Here is a 15,843-nt window from a genome sequence, read left to right on the forward strand (position 1 = left end):
ACCGCCGGTTACGAGATTTTGACGACGTCGAGGACGCGGGACGGCTCGATCGGTCGAGGCGTCGTCCGTGGAAACTTCGAATCCCAGATCCGTTCGTTTCCCGGACCCGTGTAGTCGCGAACCTTCATCGAAGAAAGAGTCGTCGTTCCTTTCCCGTTCGAAGTCTCCTACCCGCCGGATCGGTATCGAACTTTAGCGGCAAAAATGGCCAGAGTCTGGAAGTAGGATCTTCCCCGTACTCGATGAAAAGACGGGAGACGGAGCGGCAGAATCCTCGGTCGCGGTGGAAACCGGGAGGGGGTAGATCCCGGACACCTGGTGCTCGGTACGTCACCCGGATCGAGAAAAATATAGTGCCGCGTGCAAGGTGAACCGGTCGAGTAATTTTTGCTACGCGGTGGAACGATCGAACGCGTTCGACCGCAAAACGAACGGTTTCTTTGCCCACGTTCGGGAAATTTGCGAACGATCGGCGAAGACTCCGATCGGGATCGGAGCGTCGAAAACCGCACGAAGCGATAAAGACGTTTCCCGGGTAGGAGTTTTCGAGGAACCTCGACCCTCGGCCGCACCGAGTGGCTGCAATCGATAGGAGAGTCGTCCCTGTGCGGCCACTTAGTCGAGCTCTCTTTTTCGCTGTTTCGCGCGGCACGGGGGTGCACGCGCCACCGCGAAGATTAATCATCGCTCGATCGTAATATCGGGCCGCGTAGCGAAACCGGCGGTCGGGAGGGGAGAACGCGGGGTAATTTATTAATTCATTTCTACGCCGATAATTCTAATTCGAAGGTTGGCGCTAAACGCTTTCCGACTCGGGCCGCGCCCGAAGAACCCGAACGAAATTGAATCGGCGTCCCTGGCCTTACGTAAGTCGACGAGAGGCTTAAAGGGGTTGGACCGGTATTAGCCCCGACCGCCGAGAGCACCCCTTCCGGGCTGCGACCCTCCGCGTGCAGTCACGTTTCGAGCTGCTCCGTTAGACCGGGGACGGAGTTTCATTAACGTCACGTGTACTGTCAGAAATAGTCCTCGGGGAATACCGCGAACCGGTGTACACACGAAGACGGAAACTGTGTGCTCGCGCGCGCCTGCGTCTCGCGACACGCCACAGAGAGAGAGAGAGAGAAACGAAGCGTCCTCGTTTCGCGACAGTTCCGACAGATGCTTAATATCACCGATGCCACCGACTAATGCCCGTGGATTACGCGACGTTCGAGAGATTCGCGAAAAGGAATCGTTCTCTCGGTTCGATCGTAAATTCTCTCTCTCTCTCTCTCTCTCTCTCTCTCTCTCTCTCTCTCTCTCTCTCTCTCTCTCTCTTTTTCTCGTTCGGCGGAAACAACGGCGAAATTACTCGACAATCGGAAGCGAAATTTTATTCACCCCGGGTCGCGGTGCTTCGTCGCGCGAACAGTTTATTTTTCCAGTCCGTGTATTTTCATTAAACGTTCGAGTTTCCACTGTTTCCGGTCGAGCGGCGTCGGTAATGTTTGACGTTAATAATCGATCGATGTTAACGGGGAGCGGTAATCGGGACGGCGAGCGGCGAGCGGCGAGCGGGCCGAGACCCGGCTTCGGGGGCGGAGGTTGTATTTTTCGTTTGAAATTTTCACGCGCCGCGGAGAGACACGGAAAACGAAATAAACAGGGGCGCGTCGAGGGGAAAGTTCACGCGCCATCTGCTCGCTGGTGCGAACGCCTCGCGCTTCGTGCCTCCGAAAATCGGGGAACACGGGAACACCGTCGCCTTAATGAATTCCGCGAGATCCTAAATCCCGACGCGAGTCCCCCGCGCACGCGCCGCTCGCTCGAAGAAGCGAGGAAAGCGCGACTCGTGCAACGGAATTTATAAGCGGACGTGGCACCGGTGCTGTTTGCAGACATCGGTGCAATCAGGGTTCGACTCGCGTCTACCGTCTTGCCAGCGACGGGAACTATCCACTCAACCGCTCGACACTCGCGCGCGAGTTAACCCGGAACGATACGATTTCCGGGTACCTCGGGAAACTCGTGCTCGGTAAACCGATAAAGACCGCGAGGGGAAACGAAAATTTTTCGAACGCGTTTTCCACCGCTCGCGAACATCGAGAGAGAGAGAAAAAGAAAACAAGGAACGGAACGTTCGGCGTCTTTCGAACCGAACGAAACGGTCTCGAGCGATCGAATAATTATCGGCGTTTCGCTTCGGGGATATCGAGGAGGGAGAGTCTCCGACTCGATCCTCGAAACTTTTCCCTCCGCGAGTAGGTTGCGAAGCCGCGTTCCGCCGCGACCGCGGCAACGAGTGGAATAATTTTCGACGAACCGAACGAGAATCGCGAGCACCGTTCGATAAAAAGTCGCGAACGTCCCGGTGCTTGTCTTCTCCGCGGATCTTTTCCAGAGAAATACCTCCGAAACGAGGCGGCGGTGGCGTACCTCGAACCGCGGGCGAAAAACTCGGAACGCTGCAATCGGCACGAATGGAGATTAATTGTTGGCTCTCTGGCCGTCGCCGCACCGTGCCGCGATTTTACAAGTTTTTATTATCCATGCTTCGCGAACCGCGCCGCGACTTAATAAGACCGAGAGAGAGAGAAAAAAAAAAAAGAAAATATCACCGAGCCGAAGGAGCGTCGTCGTAATTCATTTGCACGCGGCCGGTGCCATTTACCAACCGGGGAAATCGATTATCGAACGGCAATCGGCGGTCCGCGCGAACCTCGGATAATCAACGAACGCGTCCAGCGATAATTTTTGGCTCGGGAGATCTTTCGTGGTTTTCCAGGGAGTCCGAAATTTCGAAACGCCCTTCGACCAACGGGAGCGCGCGCCTTCGCGTGTCGCGAAAATCGATGTTTTTCAATTTACTCGTTTAATCGCGCGCAACGCGACGCGCACACCGTAATAGCTCCGCGAAAAAGTTTCCAAAAGTACCGAATTTGCGGTCGAAATCGTAGAAGCGCGCGTTAAAACGTCGCTTTTTTTTGTTTTTTTTTTTTTTTTTAACCACGTAATTTCGTCAATTTTTTCAAATTAAAGTCCATCTATTTTCAAGTGGTACCGCACAGTGGGTACTCGAACCGTGCAAACAGCGGGGTATTCGCGCTGCGCACACGCGCGGAAATTAATTTCGCGGCTATATTTGCTCGCGTACGACTCGTACAATTTGTTAACGCCGCAACGTGTTACTTTCCCGATAAAAAGAGAATTAGAAAATCAATCGAGCGGCGTCACTTTGCGAAAAATCCTCGAAAAAGTCCCGTTTTGAAAAATATCCCGATTTATTGGCCCGGTCGGGCAAACGAATGGGAAAAACGAGTAACGCGAGTCTTTCCGGTTGCGCAGTCGTCTCGCGTGCCGCGGGGAACGAGCCTGGACTACCCGGTAACGGGGGAAGCTCCCGCTTCTTTTCTCGGAGAACGCGTTATCCGACGATTTGATTTCCCGGTCGGTAATGGACGGAAACAGGTGCTGGATTTAAAGTCCCCCTCGTTCCTTAGGAAAATCCGAGGTTCGTCGTTACCGTTGTCGATCGCGGCTCGGCTCACGTAGAAAATGCGACACGAATCGCGCAAGGAGGAAGGGTGGGTGGGGGTGGTTTATCGGAGACCCGCGGAATGCGAAATTATCGGGCCGAGCGGTTCATCGAGCCCCCGGGTTCCATTTCCCTCGACGACGACGACTCGAACGGGTCGACACCCTCCGGCCCCTCGGTATCGCGGTCTCCGGACGAACCGAAACATCGCGTTCTCTCGCAAATATCGATTCGCGTTCGCCGATTAAAATGCCGCGGGGCACGTCGTTTCGACGGACAACGCCGTGAAAATGACGCGCGCGCGACAGGGGGCCGTGAATGGAGCGAGCGAACCACGGAGAAAGAGACAGAGGGAGAGAGAGAGAGAGAGAGAGAGCGAGGTGGAAAACGGGTCGCGACCCACCAAGCCCGTGAACGCTCCTCGCGCCTCGTCGTTATTAATTCAACCGCGGCTGCTAATTGCACGGTGACGGGAGGGGAAACCCCCGTGGTAGCGCCGCGAAGCGCATCGCGAAAGTACAATGCAAATAGGTATGAATTATGGCCGCGAGGACGTCGCGCTGCTCGTGGCCCCCCGGCTCGAGTAAAAATGGATTTAAAAACCGCGCGAGCACTCGTTGAATCGTTGCGCGGAAGGAAATTTGATCGGTTCTCGCGACCTCTTCGTCCGCGAGGGTTTTCCCTTCTCCGGGTAAACCGACTCTCGTGTTTTTCGGCAACGATCGAGTCCCCGATTGAGATCGTAGCCGAAAATACGATCGCGACGAGTCCTTTATCACGTTTTATCGATGTTGAACGTTGGCTCGAGTAAAATCGTTGCCAATAGGTGGTGAACGGTGCCCTCGGTGCCGATAACGCTCGCGTCTCACGCAATCTCGTCCTCTCGGTTGCAGAAGGGCCATCCTGACGAATCCGGATCTGCTGTCCAGCACGCCGTGGCATCGGCTGCTGGAGAACGACTTCTGGGGCACGGCCCTGAACGAGCGCGGCTCCCACGGTAGCTACAGACCGCTCTGCGTGGCGACGTTTCGACTGAATCATCTGCTGGGCGGGCTGGAGCCGTGGGGCTACCATTTGGTGAACGTCGCTCTGCACGCGGCCTGCACCGTTCTCGTGGTCAGGGTCGCCAGGAAGGTAAATTACAACGCTGCGGAGATAATAACGTTAATTAAACGAGTCGGGCCGGTTAAATTTATCGGTTATTCGAACAAGAAGCTAATTCGAGCGAGGCGGCGGCTAGGAACTGTTCATCCGCTTTTCGATTAACGCCGTCGCTCCGTTCGCCGGCCAGATTTTACGTCAGGGCGGTAGAAAACGAGATAATAGTGACACCTGTAGAGCGTACGTCGCGCAAAGTTGATAATGCCAGACGTTACTGCTGCCGTTGGAAATAAAATTTTACCGGTCCATTTAATTCCGGAATATTACGTTAATAACCGACGCGTCGCGTCTCCGGTTCTGACGGACGCGCGGTAGCGGGAGCGGGAGCGCGAGCGTCACCCTGCCGCGGCCATCGCAACGGAAACGGGGATTACCGCTGGAAATCCGGTGTTTCGTTTCAAGAGCTTCGGTTCCTTTCGAGCTTTCGCCCGTTCCGCGCTTAATCCGGCCGAATAACGCCGCTGCGACGCCTACGCGAGAAACCCTTCCGGCTGGTCTCGAATATACGGGGAAACGCTGCGAATCGCTGGCCGACGTTTGAAAACCTCGGGGGATTAAACGCGAAACAAACTAGCCGGCAGCGATTTTACGAAAGCCTCGATCGGGGTCTCTCGGGGCGTTGGTCGTCGCTCTCCTCTTCTCTGGGCTCGTCGAGGGAAAGTCGACGATCGACCAGCCGCGAACGATCCAAAAAATCCCGCGTCCTCGATCGAGACACCGAAAGTACGTTAACGGTTCGCCGCGTTTCGTCCCGAATAACGTCGAGGTGCTCGCTTCGTCCGAAAAACTCGGCCGGAGCACGCCATCGGTTTTCTCCGCGCGTACAACGAGCGAAATACACACGATCGCTTCCATTGTCCAGCTATTCACCGCATATTTCTCACGTTGCAGGTTCTGCCAGGAAGAAACAACCTCGGGCACGCGATCACCGGGTTCCTTTTCGCGGCGCACCCGATTCACAGCGAGGCGGTGGCCGGCATAGTCGGTCGCGCGGACCTTCTCGCCTGCTTGCTGACCTTGTCGGCCTTCCTGGCGTACTGCACCCACTGCGATCAGGCGAGATCCCCGTTCCCCCTGCTGCTGGCCCTCGTCTCATCGACTCTGGCCACTCTCGCCAAAGAAACCGGAATATCCTCCCTGGCTCTCTGTCTCCTCTGGGAGCTCTGTCGCGGCGAATCGAACCGAAAGGTCCGTGTTACCGGTAAACGCGACTTCCTCCCGACGAACCTCCAATTTACGGGAATCGTCGCGAAAAATCCAATCGCAACGAGAGACCGAACCTACTCGAACTCGCGACGCATCGACGACGAATCGCTCGCGCGATCCTCGCACCGTGGAACCGACTTACGGATTTACGAACCGCGTCTACGGTCGACGGTCGCGCGGAATTTACATTTTACAACTCGATTCCGCTCGCCTTACGACCTCGTCGAACGTACGCTTTAACCGCTCCACGGAATTTACGGACCGATCCGACGGCCTATCAAATTTTAAGGGCCGTGAATTTTTCCGAGCCCCTGCTAAAAATTCCGGCGTTTCTCGCGCGTTTTCGCGGGCAAATGCCCACCGCCTCGTTCGTTTTCACGATCCGCGCGGAGTTCGTCGAATCGCGGCTCGTTCCTCGCGTGTCCCGGCCACATTAACGTAAATTAACGTTTCGAGAGTCGCTCGCGTTACGTCGGATCGCGCAATTACGAATATTAACAACCGAAAATGGACCGGGTCTGGCGGAACGGCGCGATCGAATTATCCCTGACGAGGCAAAAGTAGGCGAACGTGGGCGAGCCCGACCGCGAGGGGTTGTTCCACCGACGGCGAATTGATAACGGGACGCGATTAGGTGACGCGAGACGATTATATCCGTGAACGTAACGGGGATCTCGGTAATTATAAGCAAGCGGCGTGCCGGCGAATTCATTGCGAGCGTATAATGTGTCTTCGCGCGGTAATGCGCGGCACACGTGCGCCTCCTGTACAGCACCGGGATTCCCCGCGGCTCGTTCTTTGATCCGATCCGTCTACACGGTGTGGTCGGAATATTCGCCAACGGATACGTCGCCGAAACCTCGAACGCGTACCGACCAAACTACAAGGGGGTTGTTCGCGTTTCTTCGACTCGAGCGATCCGTTCTTCTCCTCCGTTCGGATAAAAAATTGTCCGCGTAGACGATGGGTCGTCCTGGAATTTTCGAAACGTCCGAAACTACCGCGCCTCGAAGAGCAACGCGTACGTCGCGCGTAATTCTAGCCACCCTGTACGTGGAAGAGTCGCGAGCGCGCACAGCCGGTAGATAGGCGTGTAACCGATAACGCAACGCCGGCGCTGGCGCACCATGTGCAAACTCTCGAGCCAGCGAACGATCCTGCCGGAGACAGCAGCCTGATGCACGGTGAGCCATCTCCAGCCGCGTTCAACTAGCTCGAGCCGGCTTTAACCGTCTTCGAACCAGCTCCGAACACACCTAGGAGCCTTTGGCTGGAACCTCCAGGCGTTCGCCTTTCGAGCGTCTCGCATCCGGATGCGCTGGATGCATCGGACGCCTGGCGTGATGCATGTCGCGGACCAGCCACCCTCCGAGGGTTGGAGGGGTGCCAACGCTCGTTGGCGTTTCCCGACACCCCTCCGAGTGTAGCGTCGCGCGGGAACTCGATCTTCCGGGCTTCTTCGTTCCTGTCCTCCGCACTCGGCTCCCCCTTTTCACCGTTTCCTTCGTATTTTTCCTCTCGTTATCGCAGCCACCTTCGCGCGCCGAGCGAAGAATCGTTCCCTCGCGAATTTCTTGCCCGCGGCGCGCCTCTCGGGCCAACGACTCCGCGCGAGGACCGCGCTACGCTCCATTGGGAAAACGGAAACGTCACCGGGACGACTACGGTCACCCACCCGTGGCTCCTTCTTTCGCGAGAAAATACTATACGCGTCGACCGGTCCCGAGACTACCGAGACAACGGGACGCGAGAAAACCTTCTTCCACGGGAGATTATTCGGGAAAAACGGTCTTCGAAACTAGACCGGAATTCGCGACCCCTCGGAACGTTATCGGTGAAACATCGGCCGGGATCGCGCGACGACGCCGCGTTCCTCTCGATCGTGCGCCCTCCGTGACCCCCGTTACGGTTTCGTCAAAGGAGCCCTTTGTCTCCGAACTTTCGGGTCGAATTGCCGGTTACGACGACACCGAGGATGCCACCGCCGGGGTACAACCGGGTTACATTACCCCGGCGAATTATTCCTTCTCGACGGACGCCTCGTAAACTTTGCGAAACTTTCCGCTCGGGAGAGTTATCGTTTCTCGATCGTTCGGGACGCTGCCCGTTTCCGCGTGCGCGCTCGCGAGACCTCTTCGCGCCTCTTTCTCCGGCTCGTGCGACTCTTCGGCCGTATCGACCCCCTCAATTTTTCGCAAACGAGCTCGAACGCCTCCGCTGGCGGAAAAATCGTCGAAAGCCGCGAACGAACGGTTCCGCGCGAAATGGAAATTATTTCGCTGCCATTTGTTCGATTATTTTCAGCAGCCGCGGGATCTCGGTTTCCCAAGGTATTCCACGATCCGGTGCACCACAGTTGGCCTCTAGTTCCCCACCCCCGGTGAACGTGGCCAAATCTCCGCGCCGGTTCGCTACATTAATTCGAACGTACAGCGGGAGATTGCGCGTACGCGGCGTCTCGCGATACGCGTCGAATCAACGACTCGTGACCCGCGCGCTCGACGATGCACTCGACGATGAGTTCTTCCCGCGCGGCGCCGAATCGTTCGTTTAATCTCGCCGCGATTAAAAGGTTCGAGCCCGGGAACGCGTCGCGCGGTTGTAGCGTCCCGTGAGCGACAAAGCCTGGCACGATTCCACGCCGCGCAATTATCGGCCGCGATTTCTTTCCCTGGTCGACGCTCTTCGAGCGTTCCCCGGCACCCGCCGGGAATTTTCAACCGCGAAGGAAAAATTCATCGCCCCTCTCGCGTTCTCCGAGCCTTTCGAACGACGTTGCATATTTTTTTTTTTCGCAAGAGCGAGGGTGTACTCGAATCCTCCCCGTCGTTTCTCGACCCCGTTTCGCTCGCGGAAAAAAACTCTCGACGCCGCGGAGACGGGGAAAACAACGCTCGTCGAGCCGACGCCGATATTCTTCGGGCTGTCGGGGCTTTTTTCACCGTCTTCCCCCCTCGATCTCCGTCCCTGGAGGTCGTTCGATCCGCTAACGGTCGTTCGAAGACACGGGGAACGCCCCGGGGCTTCTTGCTCGCCGAAACCGGGACCCGAAACGGTCCTCGGTGTTCCGTCCGCGAATAAATCTTTTCGTTGTGGATCGTACGCGTTCGGGAAGCGTCGTCGGGCGCGAGACGATTACGTTCGACCGAGAGCGAAACCTCGCGTACCCCGTGAAAACCGTGAACACCGTGAACGTCCTATCGGGACCGGAGTATCGATCAACGTTCTTGTCCGAAGGGTTCGTGTCCTCGGGCCGTCTCGTCGAGAGCGAATCCGTCGCGATTATCGTCGACGAAAGCTCGTTTCGACGCTCGTTGCTTGCACGTGGTACGGTAGAGACCTTGGAAGTCCTTCCGGAATCGCGCGGCTCGTCGTTCAGGGTAAGGAGGTCAAGATCGAGGGAACCTTCGAGCGACGAGTTGCGCGCGGATAGGTCGGGGCGGTTCGTCGGGATCGTTGGAGCGTCCTCGAACCGAGGAGACGGTCTATTCGAAGGTGTCCGTTTTGGTCGTTCCAGGTGAACTGCAGCTTGACGCGCGCCCGCAGCCTCGGGATCCTCTCCGGGGGCCTCGCGCTGTTGGTCCTCGGCAGGCTGAGGATCACGGGTACGAGACCGGAGTTCGCCAGCGCGGACAACCCGACCGCCAGACACCCGTCCCGTTTGACGCGCGGTCTGACGTTCCTCTATCTGCCGGCTGCCAGCGCGAAGATGTTGCTCTGCCCCAGCACGCTGAGCTTCGACTGGTCGATGGACGCCGTGCCGCGGATCACGAGCATCCTCGACGCGAGGAACATCGAGTCGGTCTGTCTGTACGCGGCGCTGCTGGCCGCCTCGATCTGGGCGATCAGGACCCTGCGTCGCGGCTCCAGGGAGTCCGCGTACTGTCTGGTCCAGACCTATCCTCGCTACGCGTCGAGCAGGTGTCCAGTGTGCGCGGGTAGACGCGCGGGTGGCTGCCACACCGACGGTTGTCGCGCGGCGAACAACAACAACAACGGCCCGTTCGGCGACTGCCACTGCGTCAAGAGGGCCGGATTCGGGTCCTCGATGACCTCGAGCAACGGGTTCGCGAGCCGACACGCGGCCGCGACCGGAGTCGCCGCGTCTCTCGGCTTCCTCGTGATCCCCTTCCTACCGGCCAGCAACCTCTTCTTCTACGTGGGGTTCGTGATAGCCGAGAGGATCCTCTATTTGCCGAGCGTCGGCGCCTGCCTGATCGTCGGGGCCGCGGTCTCGGGATGCTATCGGATAGCGAGGAGAAGCGGATCGAGGAGACGAGGGAGATCGGTGTTGATGGCCACCGTCGTCCTCCTCTGCCTGATGTCCGCCAAGACGCTACTCAGGAACGCCGACTGGTTCGACGAGGAGAGCCTCTACAGATCCGCCCTCGACGTTAACCCGCCGAAGGGTGAGTAACGAGCGTCCCTTGGATTTTACCAACCGTTTCTCGGACAAATTCTCGATTCTATCCGTATCTACGCGGACAAAGTTTCGCGCCGTGTGTTTTGTTTACCTTCACCGTAAACTCGACCACCGCGGAGATACCTCGTCCCCGAGGACGCCGCGAGACGGACCGCCCAGTGTTTTGATCCGTAACCTTGCTCGTTCGTTCGCGTGTAGACGTTTTCCCGCGATAATTCTCGCAGTCTCGCGTTACGTTTCGGAGTGAACGCGTTAAGAATCGAACTTACGAGCACAAAGTTGTTCGCGCAGTAAACGAGAAGCCACTCGATCGCGAGGTATCGGTCACCCGGTTGCTCGACGATCGACCCTCGTTATCCGATTTCTCGTCTCGAAGCTTTAGCCAGCCGACGATCCGCCTACGGTGGATACGCGACACGCGACAGGGGGACGGGGAACCCGGGCCCTCGTCTCCCCGTTTTTATCGCGCCTCTTATCCGTCTTCGTCCCACTTTTTATAAATCTCCGTTAAACGCGTCCGTAGTCCACCGGTCGCAGTCGTTGCGCTCTTTGCTCGCTCGTCCTCCGAACGCGGCGCGCGTAAGAGAGAATCGAGGATACCTGGACGAGATCGCCAGTTCGAGTGGTCGATCCCGTTGGACGCGGAGGATCCGTCCGTCTCGTCGAGGTCGACGAATCGACGATACAAACGCGGAGTGCATCGGTTTCCCGGGCGACTTTCCTCCTCGAAGGTTTTATCGCTCCCCTGATCCGTCTCTGTCGCGTTTTTGCGCCTCGTCTTCGTTTTTCTCGCCTATCCGGTGGATCCCGGGTTACTTCCGGCGTTTCATACGGTTCCCCGACCGTCCTAATTACCGCCTCGGACCGTCCGATGCACCCGTCGTATCTTCTTTCGCCCGGGCCGCCAAACCATTATCGCGGTCGCTCGTTTCCGCTCGAGTCGCGGGAAACTTCGTTTCGAGAGGGAGTTGATATACCTCGCGAGGCTGTTACGCCGCGCTCGGACGTTTCCGCGAGGCGGCTCGCTTTGTCGCGTACCCGCGCATTGTTTCCCTTTTAATCTTCGCGTCGAAAAGAGCGCCCGCGGGGCCGACCGCGCGGCCCAGAGGGGATGCTCGCGCGAACCGAACGCCCAGTTATACACACCGACCGACCCTTCTGCCGCCCGTTACAAACGCCGCATCGAACTACCCGCTGCGCGTTTTAATTGCACCGACAGGAATTGCGTATTACCCTGTTGCACCAAACCCCGGTTCGCCTAGAGACGCAAAGCACCGATTTTTCGTTTTTTATTCTCCTCTGCGCCGCGTTCGCTCGTAGCGTTACGCGCCCGAGAGAGGTGGAAAAATTTGACGCGAAAAAGCGCCCAGGACCTACCCTGCCGATCGAGGAACCGCGAACTCGGTAACGGTGCACGCTTGCCTCTTTCCTCGGATCGTTACCAACGCGACTCGCTTCGAATCCGGTATAAACCCGCGAGACGAATTGGAGCGGACCGAAGATTCGATCCGTTAACGAAAAGGTATCGCCTTTGTCGTCGACGATGGGAACTTTTAACCGAAGGAAACTCTCCCCGTAAATACGAATCGACGACGATCCTTCTCCGCGCTATGCTTCGTTTTCGAGGCAACGAATTCCAAAGATTATACGGGCGGGCGAGCGCGCGCGCACGCGATCGAGCGCGACTCGAGTGCCGCGTCTGACCACTGTTTGCTATTTCTACTTGCTTTGGTGTTAGCAAACGTTGACGGTGGGATTATCTGTTTTCTGTGAATTATACTGCCTTCTAACTAGTTGGAGCCGGGTAAAGCAGATAATACCGTACCACCGCCGATGTTTAGAAACACCAACCGCGACTGGAAACAGCGAGGGACGTTCGAGCGCGACACCCCGGTCGAAATCGAACGCGCATATTTGAGAATACGATTTTCTCGTCCCTTTGCACTCGATGATCAGGCGCCGTCATTTTTTCGAAACACCGAGTAATTTCTCCCAATTATTTTTCATTGCGATGTACAAAATTTCCCACCGCGCGTTTGCATAGAAATATTTGCTTCTTTGTACCATTGTTCCCCGCGTTGTACCGCTTTCTCGATCGACGTTGCTCATCGGCCGGAACGAACGCTTCGCGCGATTTTACGCGGTAATAGTTCATTTAATTGGTAACGTTTCGCGTGGTTTTTCATCGACTTACGGAAAAGCAAACTCGCCCTTTGACCAGTGGCAAAGAGCATTGGTCGGAAATAGTCGATCGCGCGCGAGATACGAGAGTTCCGCTCGCGAATCTCGGTACGCGAAACCGCGAAGCGAGTTCTCTCCTCGTCGACTCTCTTCGCCTGTTCTTCCCTTCGAGCTTCGAGTCCCTCGCGCGAGGGCTTCGAGATCGATTCGGGCGCGATTCTCCGGTCGACCGCGATTTTTCGACCGATCGTCTCGCCGACGAAGGGGAGGATTGAACGCGCGTCAACGAACGCGAAAAAAAAGGAAAAACCACCGGTTCTGTTCCCTGGCTCGAAGCACGTGAGGCTCCGAGCACTCGATGGGATCGCGCGACGACGAAATATGCTCCGCGGCGATTTATCGCGTTTATTTATCGCGACTGAGTTAAAACGCCAGCCCCGGCGGCGTCGAGGATTATCGTCGAGTTACCGTTGAAAGTATCGAGTTTTCGTTCCAGCCCGAGAAATGGACTCCGGTGTATCTTTTATTCGCAAATTCGAACCATCCCGGGAAGAAACGGGCGCGTTAATCGACGATAAGCGACAAGGATCTTATCGATTTTTTCCTTACGTTATTTTCGCCCGTGGAGAGCTGCCGCGTTATTCGCGCGGTAATATTCGACTCGATGGACAGCGACGAAAATAATGCATCCTTTTACGCGCTTGTAAAATCACCGAGGAGGCAGAGTATACGAGAAATCGATACGGTAAAAATACACCTCGCGTAGAATCGGAGCCCAGACCGTACCAAACGGAGATCGCGAGTTCCTCGAACGACTCGCGTTACGAATCCGCGCGAAAGAAACGGGGCCCGAGTCGCTCCGAGACGTTCGGTCCCAGCAACGTCGGTTCCGCGAGATTCGATCCCGAGCGAAAAACTTTAAACGCTTAATTAGAGGTCGTCGGCAAGCTGGAAAAATCTCTGCCAGTGCCCGACGTCTCGAACGAGCGTTTTGCGCCGTTCGTAATTCCCGAGACATCCGAGTTTCTCGAGGGTCGCGAAGAAACGAGATCGGTCGTTAATTAAAATTATTTTCTACTTACGTTTTGCGCCCGAGTAAGATTTACCGGCCGGGATTACTTCCCGAGAATACGCGATACGGCGGCATTTAAAATAATAACGCGCGGCAACTCGAAACATTAAAATACAAGAGGCTTTAAAATAATCCGGCGAGCGTTCGCTAAAACTAGCAGAAGCGCTCGCTTCGGTCGTTCATCGAACGCGATTCGAAAATTGCTCGATTAAACGAGTCGTTTCTTCTTTTTTATCCGTATCGTCGACGTCGAAGTCCTCGGAGATTTCCCGTAACTCTCGTCGAAAAATAATAAAGGTATCTCTCGATGCGCGATCCAAGTTCTGGCGGAAGATTTAAAATCGAAGGAACGATCGAGAGGAGCGGGGCGCGTTCGCGGAGCTCCGATCGTCCCTTTCGCGATCGCGAAGCAATTTTACGACTGTGGATTCATTTATTACTGTTTGCTCGAGCAGCTATCGGGCAGGGGCGCCGAGGGTGCCCCCGGAAAATGTTTTATCGGTGATATCGTTGGCCGAAGATAAAGCGGAAGCGAGCTAGCGATAGTCGTGCGCGCTCCGGCGCGATATTCGCGCTATCCGGAGTGTAACGGCGAGCGGTCGCGTGTGTACGGCTTTATTGCTCGTAAATACAAAGAACTGAAAAAGAAGCGAGGCGGAACGAGAGGGGAAAAAGAACCAGCGGGAAGAAAAGAAAGGGGCTCCGCGAGTACCTGGCGCGCGTCTTATTGCCTTTCGAGGAGGAGCTGTGCGCTGCGTTTAAAAATATATCGCGAAGAAATATATTGTCTCTCGTATTAGGTCGGGGCCGACGCGAAATGTCGTTTTCTTCGATCAAACTTCAAACGTGTGTAGCCGTTGGAACCTTTTCCTTCCTTTTTTTTTCTTCTTTTTCTTTCTCCGTTTCTCCTGTTTCCGTTACTTTCGGAACTTGGTGTTCTTTCGTCGAGCATCTTCGACCGGGGATTTTTTACGCTTTTTGCGAACGATAAAATAGCTTCGTCGTTTTATTCCGATAAAAATCCCAAGATCTCGGGAACGAAGAATTCTTCGGACGCTGTTTCCGCGGTTGGTCCGTGTCGGTGCACTTTATTTGGCAGAGAAACGGTAACCTTAATGCCGAGACCCTCGTACGGCGCTCGCGTCGCGCGGTTCTCCGTCCTCTTCGTTCGCGGAAACGGTTTTCGATATCTTCTTTCGAAATACGAGCCGCGCGCTCGCACCGCGAATTTCGAACCACGGAAAACTTTGTCGGTTTCCCCCCCGAAGACATTCGAAGGTCGTAACGTTCGATTCGTTCTTCTCGAACGGTGAGCTTTCGATTCGTAATCGCGCGATCGTCCAGCGTTAATTCGTATCGTTGTTTCACCTTTACGACCGGACACCTCGAGGTTCCGCAGTTTCGACGGATCGGTCGAACGAAATCGAATCGACGAGCAACTCCCTCTCCGAATCGGGCCGGTGCTTTTTCGCGTTCTCGAGGTCGTTTTGTAACGAGTGTTCCGTTGTGATTGTTGCAGCTTATGGTAATTTGGGCAGCGTCCTGAGCGCCCAGGGACGCGTCGCAGAGGCGGAGGAGGCGTTCGTCCAGGCGCTTCGTTATCGACCGAACATGGCGGACGTGCACTACAACCTGTAAGTACGCCGAACGTTGTCCCAATAATCCACTTTGTCCTCGTTCTTCTTTTTTACGCGTTCGCTGCTAATGGCGTCGTATGTAAATACAGCCGGTCCGCGTTTCAGCGGAGTAAATAAACGATTAGGCGGTCGAGGAAGAACACCGGGTGCGAGTAACCCGTCGAGGGCTTTATCCGCCAAAGTCCTGGACGTCGTCTTCGATTTTTCATCGATTAAGAATAATGGCACGGATCGTGTTTTCGGGGCAGGGTAATCTTTCGGGATTCGTGAAACGTTTCGGCGGTCTATCGGGAGGACACCGGTATCGCTCGAACAGAAATCGAAGCTTTCCACGCTGGCCGTGTTCCCCGAAACACCGAACAGTTGGCAGAATCTCTCGATGGAGTCGTTTCGCCGAGAAGGAAAATAGATACGGTGGTTCGTTCGTTGTATCAACTACATAAATGATAATCACGGAAGATACGTTCCGAGCAAAAGGACTCTCCGCGCCGGGAACGCGTTGCAACCTCTATTTCGTTGCAACCTTTGACACGGAATGTAGCTAATTCTCCCCGGAACTAAATTCTACCGAATTAAATCCCCGCGGTATCAAAGTGGCTGCGTTAACGAGAGGCCGGGAAAAGTCGAAAATTCGGTAGAATATAGT

General features: G+C 55.9%; 1 protein-coding gene across 6 annotated transcripts in view; it reads left to right on the forward strand.

Moving 5' to 3' along the window:
- Positions 1-15,843, forward strand: part of Tmtc2 (Transmembrane O-mannosyltransferase targeting cadherins 2) — a 168,385-nt gene that overhangs the window by 69,576 nt on the left and 82,966 nt on the right. For all 6 annotated transcript variants that reach the window (XR_012992945.1, XM_076318115.1, XM_076318112.1 and 3 more), the window contains exons 2-5: positions 4,411-4,651; positions 5,570-5,866; positions 9,402-10,293; positions 15,080-15,194. Coding sequence is in view for 5 of the 6 variants with exons in the window: in XM_076318115.1 (XP_076174230.1) it covers positions 4,411-4,651; positions 5,570-5,866; positions 9,402-10,293; positions 15,080-15,194 (1,545 nt within the window). In the remaining variant the exon portion in view is untranslated. The remainder of the gene's footprint in view (positions 1-4,410; positions 4,652-5,569; positions 5,867-9,401; positions 10,294-15,079; positions 15,195-15,843) is intronic.

Source organism: Ptiloglossa arizonensis, chromosome 8, assembly GCF_051014685.1.
Source record: "Ptiloglossa arizonensis isolate GNS036 chromosome 8, iyPtiAriz1_principal, whole genome shotgun sequence".
In the NCBI taxonomy this organism is placed as follows: Eukaryota; Metazoa; Arthropoda; class Insecta; order Hymenoptera; family Colletidae; genus Ptiloglossa; species Ptiloglossa arizonensis.